This window comes from Rattus norvegicus, chromosome 8, assembly GCF_036323735.1.
Source record: "Rattus norvegicus strain BN/NHsdMcwi chromosome 8, GRCr8, whole genome shotgun sequence".
In the NCBI taxonomy this organism is placed as follows: domain Eukaryota; kingdom Metazoa; phylum Chordata; class Mammalia; order Rodentia; family Muridae; genus Rattus; species Rattus norvegicus.
Window position 1 is genome coordinate 21047503 of NC_086026.1, and position 19197 is coordinate 21066699.

Below are 19197 nucleotides of genomic sequence, written 5' to 3' on the forward strand. Positions count from 1 at the left end.
CTTAAATATGGCAGGCTTCACTCTCCATGCTGGGATCTTTGGATTCTGTGAATGGAGAGAATGGGCTGAGTGCTGGCATTCATTTCTCTGTCACCTGACTGTGAAAGCAATTTGACCAACTAGCTACGTCAAGCTCCTGCCACAGGGACTATCGCACCATGAGGTAAGGTTACGAGCCAAGCTGGGATAAAGCCCTCCTTCCTTGCTTTGCTTTTACCAGGATATTTTTTCACAGAACCATCAAAAGTCACTAATGTAGGACTTAGTACCACAAGGATCAACCTTAGTATGCAAAACAATGGGTTTTGTTGTCATATTTACTGAGCCACATTACCCTCTTTCCTTCCCTCCCTCTATCTCTCTCTTCTCCGTCTCTCCTTCTGTTGTCACGTCATATAGATGGATAGAGAGAGAGAGTTGGTTCTGATTTTGCATCTCTGAAAAAGTCTATCCTCTCTTGAACAACTCCCTGCACCCTGTCTTTTTCCTCCAACCTTTTAATAGTCTTCCTTTATGTCACGTGAAACGCATATTCACGGTACATGGAGATCTTGTTGTTGCTTCAGTGCGGATAGGAAGGACAAGCATAGTGAGAAGACTAACTGCTCTGTGGTAGAAAGTATGACTTGGGGATCATTTCTCCTCTTAAATGACACTGGTAGCATTTGGAACTAACCATGTGTCATCAGTCAGCTTCGCCTGTGGCTTGCTGAATATAGCCAGTTCTCCAAGATAGGCCACACGGAGTTCTTTGGCCCTCTTATTTAAAAAGTCCGGGTTGGCTTTTCAGGAGGACATTCAACACCCTCTGTTGTCTGTTTAGAGATGCTGCCTCCTTCTTTCATGCTCTGTCTAATGTTCTCTTCCCTGCAACCTTCAGTGTTCTGCTTCAACTCTAGGAATCTTGCCTCAGTTTCCCATCCCTTTCCTCACAATATCAGTTACATCTGTGATATTCCAATATGGCTTCCTTTGCACTTCTGGGCAGTCCTTTCACTATTCCTTTCTTTATTATGATTACAGGTTGTCTATCTTCCTAGGGTCCAGAGAGGTAAGGAATGTGTTCTTATGTAACTATATCCATGCTTCCTGCTAGGATCTATGAGTAAGCCATTGACTTTTGAAGACTCAGTTCACTGGGATGAACACAGACTGTGGAATATGCAAGCTATTCACTCTTTACACTTCATTTAAAAATTGCCAGTAGATGAACCACCTAATCCACAACACGGAAATAACTTGCTGCCATAGAAAATTACTTTCCCATCAGTGCTAGCCTTCAGTTTAGACATCTGACTTCAGTTTATATAACCCTTTACCTTATAATTTTTGTCTGGTTATGCAAAGAAATTTGGGGGCTTGTAACCCCTAAACTAGGGAAGGGACGTTTGATAAAATCCAGACAGCATTGCTGTAACGATCAGAAGGGATCCCAAGGTATTTCACCACGAAGAAACTCTTCTTGCTAAGCACCAAGTTTTAGTTTGCATGGAGACCAGAATTTGTGATGCAGCCCCTCTTCCACTCTTTGTGAGCCTGGCCTTAACTCACAGAGACATGTGTGGTCATTTAATGCCAGTAAAGATGGGGAGATAGATGGAAGGAAGGAAGAAAAAAGGGGAAGAGGGGGAAAAGAAAGTCCCAACCCTAACTCAAATCAAGTTTCTGTGACCCAGAGTGCTCGCATCTGTATACTGTTAAGTGCTTATTTCTTAACATGTAGCACATCAGAGCCTCCTGTCAAGGCTCTAGCTAAGTAACTGTCTATTCACCATGAGACCACACAAGAAGATAAACTCTGACATGGATAAATAATGGCATTTCCACAAAGAACGAATTTCACCTTACCACTTTCTGGATCTAGAAAAAAGTCACTGTTTCCAGAACCATAGAGTGAGTATCGTATATCTCCATTGGATCCAATGTCCGCATCCTTGGCACTGACCTTCAGGATGATTTTATTTGACGGAATGTCTTCAGGAAGTGATGCTGAGTATGCAACCTGGCCAGAGGTCAGCAAGAGCAAGTCAGTCATTACTGCCCGTGGTCCGATAGCCCCATGGATAGCCTCACACCAGGGTAGATCATTACTCTGTGTGGTGTAGGTTTATAGATACTATTAAAGCAGATTTCTTTAAGATTCATTCACGTGGTTTAGCTTTTGCTGCTCCCCTGCCCCCTCAGATCATATCGTAGTGTTATAAGTTTTAGCATATTCATTGCCTTACCTTTTCTGTGCACATTCAGCTAAAAGTATTTATTGAGCACTTACTGTATGAAATGTGCATAGATATGACTGGTAAGAAGAGAGTGGTGTAGAAAGCCAGTAACAGTGCTGCATTGTGAGGCTCAATGCTCCTCCCACACTGACTATGTCCATTTCTGTGTTGAGACCAAATGGGCCCCTGGGATTGTTTTCACCTCTTTAAGGAGTCATGGTTAATATCTGGCTTTAGCATAAGAGATTAAATCTACATACATCACCTTTCTAAGCTACCAAACACAAATATTGTCCCTCGGTCGACCGGCTATAAAATACAGATTAACAATTATCTTTTGGTGAGAAAAAAGTGCTAGGTAGTTCTTGTATCAACACTGTGTGTTTCTACAGTAATGGAAAGACCATTTTGATGGGGACCTGGAGGCCCCTCTCAGCCTCAGTGCTGCCACTGACAGCTATGTTGTCTACAAACAGGCAACTCACACTGTGGGGCTCACCTTTCTTACCCAGTTATTTACGGAGATGGTGTGAGATCCTTTATGGACTACTTAAAGGTTAACTTTAGGGCTCACCAATTCTGTTAATTGGAAGAGAGTCATAGGAACCAGGCATGTTCTTTCCTGGAATATAGGTTTTGGGACATTTGGGACATTTTATCCCAGACTCTATTTCTTTCACTTTTGTATTCAGTTGAAAGCAAGAGCTGATATTAGCCTGGATTTAAGAAAAAATGTGCAATGGGTTTGAATTTAATTTTAGAGTTTTAAAAAAGCAGTTTCATCCCCAAAGCTCACCTGATCACACACTGGGCTGTTGTCATTTACGTCACTGACAGTCACTTCTACCATGGCCTGTGTGACAAAGAGTCCATCAGAGGCAGTGATATTGAGGAAGTAAATGTCTTGTTCCTCTCGATCCAGAGGCCTCTTCACATAGACCTTCCACTCACTCTGCACCATGCCCAGGGCAAACCGTCCTCGGGGGTTCCCTCCTGTGGTGGAAACAGAGCTTCTGAGGACTCACAGTAGGACACCCACATAAGAGTCCATATGGGGACATTCAAGTACCCCTCACGCTGTATCCTTATGATGCTGAAAGGGCAAAGACTCCCTTAATTCCTCCTGTAAAAATGCAAGCTATTGACGCTCATCTTGTGTGGAAAGTAAAAGAATAACGTTCCAAGAGAAGAAAATCCACAGAGAGCAGCTGGGATGATCTTTTGTTTAGTTTCCCTAAAAGATAATCAGATTCAAACTGTGAACCATCAATTGGTTCCTGGGATGATGCAATTGTCTTTCCACTCAGCCTCAAGAGAGGCTGTAATACACTGTAGTCCTGTCACCAAGACAATTTCATTAGCTGCTGAGTTGATTATGCAATCAAGACAAGACAGCTAGTTCTGTTAAGGAATCTTTTAATGAACACTTTATCATACTGCTGGGGACTTTCTGATGAGGACTGGAGTTTTGGGGAGAAAAGTTTGCACCACGGAGGACAAACCAATGGTATTAAATAGTCTTAACAAGGGTTCATTTAAGAAGAAGCTCAAAGATACACAGTTGATGTAATTAAGTCAAACTGAAGAGAGTGGCTGATGGAAATGTATGGAAAGAAGACGAGATGGGCCACAATGGCCCAAACATTTCTTTTTTCACTTCAGCTTGACATAAGGTAGGAAGAGGGAAATCATGTCAGTTCTGACACCCAGAAATGGTTGGCCAAAGACCATAGGCAGTAGTCAGATGCAAGAGGGAGGTGGCCCTTTGTCTGGCATTTAGGACTACTTATCCTCTGCTGTAGGTCATTTTCCTAGACAGCAGAGCCTCAGAAGCAGCCATGACCACAAAAACCTCACTGCTTAGTCACTAAAGCGCAAGTTATAAAGGGGAGGATTGACAATAGGTGACACAACGGTGTAAGAGTCCATGACACTGAGAGAGCCGATTGCTTTGGATTCCTCTAAGCGGAGTTCAAACCTGCACCATATGTAAATGCTAAAACACAACTACCAAAAACATCCAACAACTAATCTTAGCTGAGGGAACCTGAAACTTATTATTCCTCATTAGCCAATGTGGAATACATTTTTGGTGAGCTTCCTGGAAGCCTCTGTCCTTCTTGTTTCTTCCGTGAGGCTCTGAACAGTCTGCAGCTGCACGATTCATGGATTTCCTTTTTCCTCAAATAAACTGTTTATCATGTTAATGTGATGTTTGGTATAGTGGTGCACTCCTCTAATGCCAATACTTTGAGACGGGGACAGGAGGTCATGAGTTCAAAACTAGACTGGGCCACATAGTGCATGAAGAACTAAACATATGAATGTACCCAAAATTATCTTTGAACACAATAAACAAAAATATAAGGAAAATATATGTTACAAAGTTTTATTTCACTGTAAGAATGGAACTGGTTCACATTGCAACCAATCTTTAAAAACAAACACAAAAAAAAGCAAGCACAGGGACCTAGAATTCTGAGTATTACCCTGGTTCTAGGGAACCTTGGTTCTCCTTTATAACTTTTCACCGTGAAGAGACCACAGGACAAATGGACCCAAGTCATATACAAGATGGCACATTGTTTCTCCAGGGCAATGATGCTCCCCCTTTCAGAGGGTTTTGCTAGTTTATGTAGACATTTTTGGTTGTCACTGGACTGTGGTGGGTCTATATGCTACTACAATCATCAGGACTGTTGCAGATCTATATGCTACTAGAATCTAGTGGTTGAGGGGCCAGGCATGGTGGTGAAATAAACTACAATATATAAAGATCAGCCTACCTACCATAAGAGACTTACCTGTCTGTCCCCAGCTGGTGTTGGTAGTGACTGAGAAACCTTGTCCTGGGAGGCTCAGGGTCCTCCCTGTCATATCACTTTCTGCCACCTTTGGCTAGAATTCAATTGTGCTTTAGTTGAATATGATTTCAGCTCACGTGAATTTAACCTCTCTATTAAATGCTTTCAGTGCGGGCGAGCCCACACCATTCCTTTGTTACATAAAATGATTAATGTTCCTTTGTTAGTCTGAGGCAGCACAGCTAACTTGTGCTACATCAAGAGCAAAGCTTAAATCTAATTAAAATCAGTTGGTGGTTGACTCTGCTAATAGTAAGAGGAGTTTCAGCGACACTGCACTCATTGCTTTGGTGAAGTTGATGGGATGGCCCTTTATGTCATCTACTGATACTTCAGAGACCATATAAAAATAATTAAGGCTGAGTGTTTAACAGTTCTTCCAAGTACAAAGGGTCCCTCAAGGTGTCTTCCCCCAAAAATCTAAATACAAATAAATCAAATTCTTTTTTTTAATTCTTTTTTTGTCTCTCCTTACCTAGATGCTCTATGTTTTAACTGCAGAAATCCACATTTTTATTGAATAAGATGACAGGTTTCAGAGAAAGCACAAGATATATAAAGTGAGAAATGTCATCAAAGGGGTAGCACCTTGAAAGACACAAAGAAGAATCTTGGGGAAGTATGGCAATCTCAAGCTTTTGGTGTTTGCTCCAATACAGATCTTATTCTGCAGTGATTAATTAACTTCCCACTAACATACTTAAGCAGAATCTGTGTCCTAAGGGCATCCTAATTAATTCATTTTTCACTCTGAATAATGTGGTTTTTCTAAGGGGAAAGCCACCTGACTACAGCTATTGATAGATTATTTAGAATCTCTTGGCATGTGGCTTATGCTCTGGTTCTGAAAGTCTCAAAATCAAGGTATTCTCTCACAGGACCAAGTGGTTTAGAGGAGGGACTTTTCTAGACTGCCAACCCTTCCTTCTTCACCGCTGAAAGTGGGTCACCCCAGAAAGCTGTTCCTGAGCAGCGGAAGACTTTTCACTCTGATGTGAACCTCACAGTCTAAGCCGTGGTGACATTTTTGTGCACGCTTAGTGACCTTATTTGTCTATCTCAGTTTTTTTCTGGTGAACAGCTACTTACTATTGGCGAAGACAGACAGAGGTTCCAAGGAAATAGGGCTGTCAGAAGACATATATGTCTATCCTCTGTTATAAATTTAGAATTCTCAGCAAAAGGTCAAACCGAGATTTCTAATTTGCATGTGTGTGTGACAACACATTCTTCTAACCAGGAGAAAGCTACACACAGCTTACTGAGGGACATTCTATTGTTCTTCAGCATTATTAAGAGCTCACAGGGATTTAGTTTCCACTAAAAAGATCTGTTATTTTAATTTCTTCAATTAAAATAGTTTGCTTAGTGCTTGTTTTTCAAAACTGCAGGAGGTGATATTAAGGTAGGCACCAGCTAGGGTAAAAGTGGTTTAGACATCAGCCAAGTGAACTCCCCATGCAATCAGACCAGAGTCCCACGACTTATGTCCTCATCTCAGGCTCCTGTCATTGTTATCACCACCTATCTTCAGACAGAAGAGCACATAGGAAACCTGGGGACGGGACTTACCTGTAATGTGGTAGCTCACTTGGCGATTTATGTTGGAGGTGTCTTTGTCCAATGTGCTGAGAACAGCTACCACCTCCCCCGGCGGGTCACTCTCCTTCACGTTTCCTCGGTACACCTCATGAGCAAAGACTGGTGCATTGTCATTTATATCTGTCACCTTGACCGAGACCAGAGCCATGGAAGAGAGAGAGAAAGCCTCTCCGAGGTCGGAAGCCACCACAAAGAAGGAGAAGGTGGGATCTGTCTCATGGTCCAGGTCCTTCAGTGTACTGATCCATCCTGTGTTGCTGTCTATATTGAATGCCTCCATTACCTTTTCAAGATGGGAATCTGAGTGTAGGGAGTAAGTGACCTGTCCATTGGCTCCCCAGTCCGTGTCTATGGCTCTCACCTGGGCAAGCTTGGTGCCGACAGGCATCCCCTCCATTATGATCGTTTCATAGCTCGATGTTTCAAAGACTGGTTTGTTGTCATTCAGATCTAACACCTTGACATCTACATCCACAGTGAAAACAATATCCACTTTGTCCAAGGGTATAGTAGCTGCTACTTTAAAGTGGAAAGCTGGGCTGACTTCATGGTCAAGGCGTTTGTCAAGCTTGATAGCACCTGTCTCTTGTTCTATGATGAAGACATTCTCTTTGTTATTCTCTGGCCGTTCTCCATTAACCGTGCTGAACCGGACACTTTGATTGGGTAGAATCCTCAAGGTGTCTATTGTGCTTCCAATGGATGTATCTTCTGCAATGGTAAAGGAGTACTGAGACTGGGTGAATGAAGGCAGAAACGTTTCAGGGGGCAGGACATGGATGTAGACGGGGATGAGGGAGTGTCTGACTGGAATGCCACCATCTACTGCCTTCACGAAGAAGGACAGCACCGTGTTTCTTAGTTGGTTAAAATTGCCTTTGGTCACCATCCAGCCATTATCAGGATCAATTTCCAAGAGGTCAGCCACTGACACTGAGGCCTCACTATAGAGGGAATATGTAATCCTAGAGTTTGCTCCATCATCTGGATCCAAAGCTTGAACTTGTGTGACCAAGTGGCCCCTTCCCACGTCAGCTCTGACGCTGGCCCTGTATTCCAGTGTCATGAACTGAGGGGCATTGTCATTCTCATCCACCACAATCACCCGCACGGTGCAGAACGTAGTTCTCCCTCCACCATCCAGGGCCCTCAGATAAATACTAATATCTCCTTCCAGAGGGTTTTCACGGTCTAGTCTTTCTGTCGTGATGATCTGTCCATTGCTGTCTATGAGGAACCGATCCTTGGCAAAGTCATTGATGATGGAATAGCTGACCTGTCCATATGTTCCTGGATCCCCATCTGTGGCTCGGACATGAATGACCTTTGTCCCAGAGGCTGCATTCTCTCTTACCTCAGCTACGTATGTGCTTTGTGAAAAGGCAGGGCTGTACAAATTAGCCCCAAGAACCCTGATGTGAACCTGGGCAGTGCTGGTAAACAGTCCATCAGACACAGACACATTGAGACTATACAGAGGCTCCATACGCTGCTTCCGGTGGCTAGACAGTGTGAGAACTCCACTCTTGCTGTCCATCAGAAAGCTGGTTCGATCATTCCCAGATAAAATGCTGTATTCCAACCGGTCAAAGTCAGAGCTGTCTGCATCTGAGGCTTGCACACAGGTTACAAAATGACCCCGGGGGGCTAATTCACTCACATAAGATTCATAAATGAGCTGATTAAAAACTGGAGGGTTGTCATTGACATCAGAAATGTAGATTTGAACCAGGACTTCACTGCTTAGGGATGGAAAACCATTATCAGTTGCTGTGACTTTCAAGGTGCAGTGTTGCACCAATTCATGGTCTAGCATCCTCGCTGTCAGAATTAAGCCACTTGAACTATCTATGTGAAAGTAGTCTGTGCTATTGTAAGTATCCTGGACAATCTGATAATGGACCAGGTTGTTGTTTCCCGAGTCTGCGTCAGTTGACACAAGTTGCAGAACAGGTGTTCCAATAAGAGACGATTCAGATAGTGTTGTGTTGTAAGTGGGCTGATCAAAAACAGGAGGGTTATCATTGACATCATCCACTAGCAGGTCCACAGTGACTTCAGCCCTGGCACCAGTAAGAGCATCACTAGCTCTCACTGTCAACTTGTAAACTGACATGACTTCATAATCCAAAGGACTAATGACTTTTAGGACCCCAGTGTCAAAGTCAATGTTAAACTGTTGGAAGGGATCTCCATCGATGATGAGGTATATGATGCCCTGGCCTTCTGGGCTGGTGGCATTGATGCTGAGGATGGGAGTGTTTATTGAGATATCTTCATTGATTGATGCTGTATAAAAAGGCTTATCAAACACAGGCATTGCTTTGTTAACAATGGTGATGGGAAGTTCCACAAATGTGGACAGAGAAGGAGTGCCACCATCCTTGGCAAGAATGGTGACTCCATAGTCAATGTTGGAGAGATCTGAGTTGAACGCTTCTTTTAAAATCACATTCCCTGAATTAGGGTTAATTTCAAAGTGACCATAGTCATCCTGCAAGACGTAGGTCACTTCTCCATTGGCACCTTTATCTTTGTCGATGGCTGTTACCCGGTATATCAGAGTCCCTGGCTCAGCATCAACTTGCACAGCAGCATAGTAAGGGAGACCCACAAAGACAGGAGAGTTGTCATTTACATCTTCAATGTTAACCCTGACTACCACCCTCGCCACACGCAAATGGTCTAGCTCACGACTGGCTTCCACCACCAACTCATATAACTCCTGTTCTTCACGGTCAAAGGGGACTCCTGTGGTTTGAATGACTCCTGAGGTAGATTTTATCTTGAATTTATTTCCTGGGTTTAAGATGCTGTATTTTAAGGGCTCATTAAGGCGGTTTCCAACTGCATTGACAATAGCAACTTTGGTTATGTTTGTGCTGTTCTCTGAAATGGAGGTGGAATAAAAGCTTTGTGTGAAGTGGAGGCCACTGTCCATGGCTTCTTTAACCATGATGGTGACCATGGCAGTACTGTAGAACTTCCCATCAGATACTCTGACTATTAGCATGTAGTGATCTTTGGAGAGATTATTATTTTTTATGGTAAGCACTCCAGTATTTGGGTCCATTAGAAAATGATCCACACTTCCTTCCATGAGACTGTATGTCAGTTCAGGGGGTACCTCAGAGTCAGGGTCTGTGGCGCTCACCTTTAGAACCTCCACACCAACGTAGGTGGGGAGAAGCAAGACAGTTTCAAACACAGCCTGAGTGAACACGGGTGGATTATCATTCACATCTGTCACCTCAATGTTGACCTCAACTGGACTCTCTGCAGTTAGCTGTGGGTTCCCGCTGTCTCTCACGTGCACATGGAAGTGGAAGTGTGCGATGACTTCATGGTCCAGGTTGGCGATTGTTCTAATGGCTCCTGTGCTAGAGTCCACTGTGAAGAACTTCTTGGCTGTGGACTCCACGATCTGATACACCAGGAGTGCGTTTTGGTTACTGTCAGCGTCTGTGGCTCGGATTACCAGTGGGCTGTTGTCTAGGCTCCTGACAAGGCTGTTGATGGGGGCAGCCTCACTCAGGCTACCTGAGTATTGAGAAAAGAGAAACACAGGGGGGTTATCATTTTCATCCACAACCTGCACACTGACGGTGGCATTGGAAGCCATGCCTGCCATGTTAGTGGCCTGAATGATGAGTTGATAGGAAGAGGTATGTTCATAATCCAGAGCTCTCCTAGTGGTGATGACTCCAGAATATGGATTTATGGTAAAGACTCCATTGATGTTTCCATCTTTGACTTCATAGATTAGGGTTGACTGGCTGATGGCTGAGATCAGGATGACAGACGTTCCAATATCCACATTTTCATTTACTTCAGCTTGGTAGTCTTTGTGAGTGAACTTGGGGTGGGAGTTATCAGACATGCTGATGGAGATGCGGACAATTGCAGTGGCAGACATTGGTGGCGAGCCTTGATCTGTGACTTTAACTGACAGGACAAACTGACCCATGGCTGTCATGTCTGGCTCTTTGGAAATGGTGATGATGCCCAGGACTGGTTCAATCTTAAACGTGTTCCCTGTGTTCCCTAAAGCACAGAGATCAAAGGGGAAATGAGTTACAGGAGGGTCATTAAATTATTCCCATGGAGATTAAATCTTCTTCTCAAGGTGCTTGTCTACGCTGTGACTAGCAATAAGAAACAGTTGATATTTCATCCTAATTTTTCTGATATTAAAAAAACCCAGAAATTTCTTTCTGTGGTAAAAAATTATATCAAATCAGTACTTTTTAATCCAGGATAAAATCATCAGCAACAACACTATGTACACATTTGAGCAGGTACAGGAGAGTCCTTCTGCCAGGAATGTGAGGATTCCTGGACTCGTGAGAAGAGGGATAGCTGGCATTGCCATATACCATCACTAATACATCTGCCTCTGTGAATATATGTTATAACTATAAATATAAAATTAATACACACAACACACACATACACGTACACATACAGACACACACAGACACACAGACACACACACACACTCACATTCACGCACATACCCATATCAGTGCTATATTAAGCTCAGTCTTCATGTTTAAAGAGAGAACCGTAGGAATAGTTTCAGAACCTCCTCACAGTCACTTGGTTTCGAGCTGTTCCATTGGTAGGGTTTGTGTGTGGAATCCATGCTACTTTATCACCTAAAAACTGACTTTCTCCAATTGGCGACTTTGCTTAGATGGGCAATTCTTCTAAGTTATTGTTTGCTTCGCAAGTTGTAAGGATTTCCTCAGACTTCCCCTCCCTCTATTCTTTCCTTTTGTTCAATACCTTTCCTATGCTGTAAGAACACACACAGGCCCAGAGGCAGATGTACAAACAGACATAGGAATGCCAGAGTGTTACTCCAGTCTGTAGTCATTGTGTTTACTCATTAGAGAGCTTTCCAGTGAAGTAGACAGTGACAATCATCTTAGTTGTCTTTGAAACTAGGAGCACAAGGCACCGCTCCTATGAAATGGAGGCGCAGGTGTGGCTGCCATAGGTCTGGTATGGGAAATAAGAGGGATTATAATACAAACGTTTTAGCTAAGCAAGTGTGGACCCAGTGTCCATGTCACCTGAGCAATGGTCCTGTCCAAGTGATGAAGTGGACACAGCTTTGGCCAAAGGATGTGTATATTCATGGATGTTGATGTCCTAATTCACAGTTTCTAGATCAGTCCTGCCTCACACTTGGTCAACAGAGTTTCACAGAAGGAATGAAGCTAAGGTATGTTTTGGCTCCAGATGACCTTTGTAGCTCTCTGTTCCATCACTGTTTGAAGTCACATGCTATCCCCTTCAAGGGTACTGTGCTCCCATGTTGGGTCCCAGCTGGGCCTTCCTGTTCCTTCCCTCTTTGACATATAGATTCTTCCCTTGGAATTGGCTACCTGCATATTCTTTCCTTCAACTCTTATATGGTGGCTCCTGCAGACTTTTACCAACATGGCTGAAGCTGTGTTCCTACTGCAGCTGTACCACATGATAATTACTGTGGAATGGCCAATAGGAGAGGTAGATTTGAAAACGTTACTGAATCTTAGGATCCAGTGTATTCTCAACCCTTGCTATCTTCTATTTTGCTGCTTTAGAAGCAATGTTAACAGCAAATGCCAAACTTGAATTCTCCAAGATTCAAGTTCTGCCCTTTTGCTTTGCTTCAGTCCAAAGTAAAAGCGTTAGTAGTGACTTTAGAGGCCAAGTAAAAGGAAGTTTATAGTCCACCACTAAACAAGATAAAATCTGGCTTATCTGAATTTTGTGAGACAAGTTCAATAAAACCTAGCATTTTATACAGCCACCCCTCTCTCGCTTTTGTTTCCCTCATCTGGAAAGGAGCTTGCTGAGCTGCTCTGTGAGGGCTCTGCAGGCCTGTGGTCTAGCTATGCACTTTTGAGAGACAGGGAGGCCCCAGGTTGGACTGTGTGTGTGAGGGACAGGCAGGCTAGGGACACATGTGTGTGTGTGTGTGTGTGTGTGTGTGTGTGTGTGTGTGTGAGAGAGAGAGAGAGAGAGTGACAGAGAGAGACAGAGAGGAGACAGAGACAGAGACAGAGAGACAGAGAGACAGAGAGATAGAGAGACAGAAAGAGACAGACACAGGGAGACAGACAGAAAGAGAGAGAGAAAGAGAGAGAGAGACAGAGAAAGAGAGAGAGAGAGAGAGAGAGAGAGAGAGAGAGAGAGGCAGGCCTCAGGTTGGAGTGTTTGTGTGTGTGTGTGTGTGTGTGTGTGTGTGTGTGCGCACACGCGCGCGCATGCGTGTGTGTTGGGAAGGGGGCTCTGCAGGCCTGGAGATTGGGCTGTGTGTTAGAAAGGGTTAATTTGACTGTTTCAGGTTTCTCATGCACGCTATAATTTTCACTGGACTCTTATGCATAGAATCAAAGACTAGGTTTTGATATATCTATCATTCCTGGATTTTTTCTTCTGGAAATTCAGACTTTCTATGTTAAAAAATGTTTTAAGAAAGAGCTTTTATCTGGTATTTTAATCAGTTGTCAGAGAAATCTCTGTGTTCCATGCTCCAGACATGGAGGTAAAAACATGAGGGATGCACTGTTTGGGAGGGGTGCGACCAATTTGTTTTTGATAACCTAAATATTGGTTTAAAAGTTATCTGAAGCCTAAGAGAGATAAAAGTAGTAATTTTCTCAATATAATAAACTTCTTGCCATACAGATAAATGTCTATAAAATGATAAGAATGTTGGAAATAAATACTTACATCCAAATGTTTACAGTGTCCTGAGATAATGTATATGGGAGGAACCAGGGAAAGGAAAAGATAAGATTAGGTGACACCTTGGGAAGAGCAGCTGAGGGTGGACAGATTGGGTAACGCCTTCTGTGATAGTCAATATTCATTTCTAAGATTCACTATTTGCAAGCTAGAGGGACAAGAATTACTTAATGTAGTGATACCAATAATATGGGCTAACCAAAGGGTATAAAATACAGTTTCTAAATAAGTTTAGATCCTTGGAAACCCAACAGTAATAGATGGGGAAACTCTAGGCACATGGCCATTAGTGATCAACATCATTCCTTTTTCACTTTTCTTCTATGTGAATGTTAACACTGACCCATTTAAAATATGGGCACCTAATCTAAAAAGTTGACTTTTGTACATTTGATATAGGATATATATGCACACATATATGCATATATATGCATATATATATGTTTGGCATTGCTTTTTCTCAAACTTCTATTCCTAAAGTAGTTTCCTACCATTTCTATTTTAATTCAGCTGCTCACTCAAGTGCTGTCCATTTAAGAGAAGGGCAGGAAGCTCTCCCATTTCTGTCATGGAGAGAGTGTGCATTTGGCATCGCACAGAACAGACATGTCACAGAACACTTTGGGAATGTGCAGCATGAATATTCAAAAATGACAAAACGGAGGAAGAAACACAGACCAAATAAAGGAGACTCGTCTCTTTTAGGTTCATGGTTCTTTTCTTGCTTGGAGATTCATCTCTGTCATAAATGTTTTTTAGCTATCCATCTTCAAACCACCTATAAGTTGATCTTCAGATATTAGCATCCTTTGAAAAACACTAAAATTTGACGCCAGTGCTCTTGTTTATTTATTGGTCTGGTTAAACAAGCAGTGCATTTCCTGTAGTTACCAACTACTCTGTGGGTCAGACGGCTCTCACATAGGAATGGTGTTTGTGTCCATGGTGGGCACAATGGGATTCCTGAAGTCTGCAACTCACCCACTAGTAAATGAACCTAACTTTGGTTATTTTAGTTTCAGTCTATAGTTTGTTGGTTTCTGGGTTCAGGCCACTGAATTTATTATACATTTCTTTTATTCATTTCAGAAAACTCCAAAATTGAATGCAAGGAAGGAAGCTCTTCCCTTGCTGCCAATATTGAAACACTAAGAACTTTATACATCATTGCACAAGTAGGTTGGTGAGTTTATAGGGTGGGATGTGCTAGTAGGGTGGGTGTCACGCCTTGTGCAGTGGTCTCTGCAGCTCTCACCTGCTTCAATGGAATATATGAGCTCTGCGTTTTCCCCCTTGTCTTTGTCCAGAGCTGTCACTTGCAGAACAACTGATCCCAGAGCTGCTGATTCGAACACCGATGCTTCATACAGTGGATTGGTGAAGTAAGGACTATGGTCGTTAGCATCTTCCACATTCACAATGACTCGGGCCAAGTTTCTTCGGTAAGGAAATTCCTGATCTCTGACCTTTAGGCAAAATACAAGAAGCAGTAGAACTGAAAATGTGAATTGTAAAGAACTCCATGGCTCTTTGTTGAGAAGACAAAGTGAGGTGTTGCATGCAAAGTGCTTGATCCAGACTTGCACACACTACAAAGCACTAAGCAAACAGGAGAGAGAGAGAGAGAGAGAGAGAGAGAGAGAGAGAGAGAGAGAGAGAGAGAGAGAGAGGGAGGGAGAGAGGGAGAGAGGGAGCCATTTGAGAGCAGGACAACATCATCATCTCTATTGTTTCCCTGGATCCCCGACCTGTTATTCCATTCACAGGTACCACAAATCTAGTACTTTTATTTGGTTTCCACAGCCTCTTCCTCTTTTCTATGTGTTTATATCCAGTCATGGAACAGTAATTAATGAGTACAGTATTCATGGCATTCATTCATTCATTAATTCATTTATTTAACTAACGTTTATTGCTATTTATGATGTCAGGTTCATGGCATAAGTAAAACAGTTCAGTGATGAACTAGATAGTATCTACCTTCAAGAAGAGTACAGTCGGGGTTGGCAATTTAGCTCAGTGGTAGAGCGCTTGCCTAGCATAGCAAGCACAAGGCCCTGGGTGCGGTCCTCAGCTCAAAAAAAAAAAAAAAAAAGAAGAGTACAGTCTTCTAAATTGGTGATACAAGCAGGCCAAGAGAATGGCATAACACAAAACAGTTAAATGCCAGAGTGGAAAACATTTACAATCCCTTATTGGGAGGAGGAAGAGGAGAGGGAGAACACTCAACTTCCTAGATGAAATACCAAGGAAAGAGTAGAAGGAATAAAATGATGGTAATAGTGACAAGCGATGCTTTTAGGAACACAGCTCAGAGCTGTGAGAGAAATGTGACCACTGGAAGGATGCCCTCAGTAATAACTTCTAAGATTGGGAATCTCAGTGTGATTTTGCCCAGTGAATCTGCTTAATAACTTTAAGATCCCCCTGAATTGCATGTAGCTGAGGCTTGTGAATAATCTATCCTTTACCCATGCGGTGCAGTATCTGATGTGTTGTTAACTGGATTAATACCCTTGGCTTGCTCAGTTTTAGACTGTGTAACTCCAGAGAGATGTGAAGACACTGGAACATATGCAAAAGGATCTATCAAGGAGCAAAATATTTTCACGACTAGCTCACAGAAGAAACGAGCAGGTAAGGCTTGGAAAAGGGTGACCTAGAGCAGTTGTTTGTTCTAAGCATCTGCCTACATAAACAATGAATGACAGTGAGGGACCAAACTGATTTTTGAATTTCCTGAGGAAAAGATGAACAGAAATGACTTGAAAAACAAGAATGGGGTTAGTCACTGATGTCAGGCTTCTGCTCCTGACACATCATGCAAACATCATGATGGCCAGTATGCCGTGCTGGATTTCTATAGCTTGGTTGTCGATGCCCAAGGATACAACCAAACTCTATTTGTGGAATTTTTTTTAACAAATTGAGCATTGGTCCCAAAAGTGTGAAGACTGACAATCTCAGTGCTTGGTACACACTATGTACTCAGGGGTATCTGTGAAAGCATGAATGTATGAGTGGCTATAGTGCTCTACCAGGTGGCCTCTGGGAACTCCTGTTTCCTGGAGTCTTAAGTGGAAACTATAGCTGAGGGCACGGCACTCAAGTTACCTCTTATCCAAGAATATTCCCAGTGAAGGAAAAAAGTTGCTTCTGTTGTTGATGACTTGGGTAGTCATAGGCCTAGGCATCCTGAACTCAATCAGTGCACAAGACTAAATCACTGTCACCCCTCCTGTTCCTTGGGAGTGTAATGGGGGCCCTGGTAGGCAAAGGCTGTATATACCAATGTTGCTCTGAGGCTCATCACAGGGACAGATTGTAAGCAATAAGTGAATCAATGATATTTTTTATTCCTCTTTCTTATCCACTGTATGGATTAACCAAAAACCTCAGGTTAAATGCAAAAACACTTCTAGATAAGGTAAGGTAAGGTAATTCAGAACCATGAGTCTTTGAAAAGTTAATTCATGTTCAGTTCTTTTTGGGTCACCAGTATTATCAGTAGGTCCAACACCAGTGCAGTATATCATAGATTGAGTCTCTGAATACTTCCAAGGACAGAGCTTTATGTGGGCCGAACAAATTATTACTACATGAAAAACTAATCAAGGAATTCTTCTAAACTTTTTGACACAATCTTATGGCTCCAAACAAACCCTAAAGTTGGGAACATTGTCTGTTGCTTTCCTCTCTAACTTATCTGTCAGCAGCATTTCCTGAACAGCCAGCGCCTGCAGAATACATCTAATATTTCAGGTTGACAAGAAATATGGAGTTACTATCCTACAGCAGTAACTTCTTCGGTGAAACACAAAGGCAAACTCCATGCAACCTGACAGTGCAAAGGCTAGATTTATAGAATTTAAGGACCCCGGCTTCCTGAGGTGTATAACTTGGTTGGTTGATGGTTCTGTCAGGAGAGCAAAACTATGAGTCTGGTCCTACCATTATGTTGAGGATGTGCTTGTCCTGGGCCTCATGGTCCAGCCTTTCAGCAGTGTAGAGCACGCCTGTACTGGGGTCTATCCGGAATTTCCTCATGCTGATGGCATCGATGCTACTGTGGATGGTGTAGCTTAGCTTGTGCTTCTCATCTCTGTCTGTGGCCTCAATCTGCAGTATCTCCGTGTCAGGAGGCACGTCCTCAGAAATGGTCACATCATAATGTGGCTGGGAGAATTCTGGGCCATTATCATTATTATCCAGCACCGTAATAAATACCTGTAGTTAAGAGAAGGCAGCATGATAAGAAATATCAACTCATCCATTGCCAGTGAAAGAGGTCACCTTCTTATTTTCCCCTTCTCTGTATACTTGGATACTAGCTTCTAGGAGCAATCTCAGCATAGAGTAAGCTCTCTTATAGAAACCTCCTGCCAGTAAATGGTTGACAGCAAACCATCAGTTCACATTAGCAGCAGCATCAATTATGGTTGGATCTATAATCTCATTAATAATTGAACAGCTGAGATAGCCATGAGAGGTGGTAATTCTATGGACTTATCTAGGGCACAATGTGTGTGATTACAAGGTGACCTTCACTTGGAGGCTTTTATTGCCTAAAGCCCTATCTATGTGTCATTTCTTATCTTGGGCAAACACTGCAACAGTACAGGGATTAAACTTCTTTGACAACTGAACTGGAATGGAAATCTCCTAGGAGACACACTTCTACATACGGTTTTGAGGATGTTTCTAGAGAGTTTTATCTGATGATGGAAGTCCCACTTAGAATTTTAGGGGCATCACCACATGGGCTGGGGTACCAGGTTGAGTAAAAAGGAAAAAGGAAGGAGTCAAGCTGACCAGCCCCTCACAGTCCTGCAGCCTTGTTTGCCCATCACTGTGGAATGTATCCTACCAAGCCATGAGACAAAGTCAACCCTGAAGTAGTCGTTTTGCCAAGTACTTGTTTTACATCAATGAAACAGGTAATTAATATGAAGTACAGAAATGGATCAAGATGAGGCAGGGTACAGGAAGGAGGGAGTATGGGTGGGCTGGACTGTACTCAGAGCTTCTCAGTACCCATAGGGAGTGCAGGCAGGTTGGACTGTGCTCAGAGCTTCTCAGCACCCATAGCCTCACCCTGTGCTTGTCCTTTATCTGAGAGAAAACTATCCATAAACCTGCTCAGATAGCTACAGTACGAAGCTACCATTGTTCCTCCATAAGACACCATGCTATGGAACTTTCTGGGCAGAACTTATGCTGATCACTTAGCTTTGACAGTGATCAGCCCATGGCTAATCTGGTTTAATCTGTCTTCCTAATCATATCTATGGGTCACCCCAGATTGTTTTGAAACAAGTCACAGTTATCAAATCATTTCAGTATGAATTTCGAAGAGGTAGGGGGCTCTTAGAATAAATAAAAACACATGTATAAATACAACAACATTTTGTCCCTATCTTAAAAACCAAAAATACAACTCCTTAATGGTAAATGTACACTCAGTGCTAATATTTCTCCACTGTTAAAACGCTGCATATATGCATGCATAAACGTATTTGTGGTACAAAAGGCTCGAGCATCGTATTCATCATGTCCCTTCATATCTTGCTTTATGGAATCTCCCTCTATCTCGTTGTAAATCCTCAGGATTTTCTCTTCCTCGTGCTGATCATTGCATGGGAGACACTGAGATTCTTCTGTGTAGTTCCCAGTCTGAGGTTTGCTCGCAGCATCCCCGTGGCCTTTCTCTCCAGGATCAGGCCTCATACTTGTTACACATTGCTAGTGTGGTCCAGGAGGCATGGCGT

At 42.8% G+C, this 19197-nt stretch overlaps 1 protein-coding gene across 7 annotated transcripts in view; it reads right to left on the minus strand.

The window, feature by feature from the left end:
- The window catches only part of Fat3 (FAT atypical cadherin 3), a 582840-nt gene that overhangs the window by 74663 nt on the left and 488980 nt on the right, over positions 1-19197 (minus strand). For all 7 annotated transcript variants that reach the window (XM_039080778.2, XM_039080781.2, XM_039080780.2 and 4 more), the window contains 5 exon segments: positions 17381-17656; positions 14685-14895; positions 6656-10729; positions 3016-3212; positions 1849-2002 (listed from right to left, as the gene is read on the minus strand). In XM_039080778.2, coding sequence (XP_038936706.1) covers positions 1849-2002; positions 3016-3212; positions 6656-10729; positions 14685-14895; positions 17381-17656 — 4912 coding nt within the window.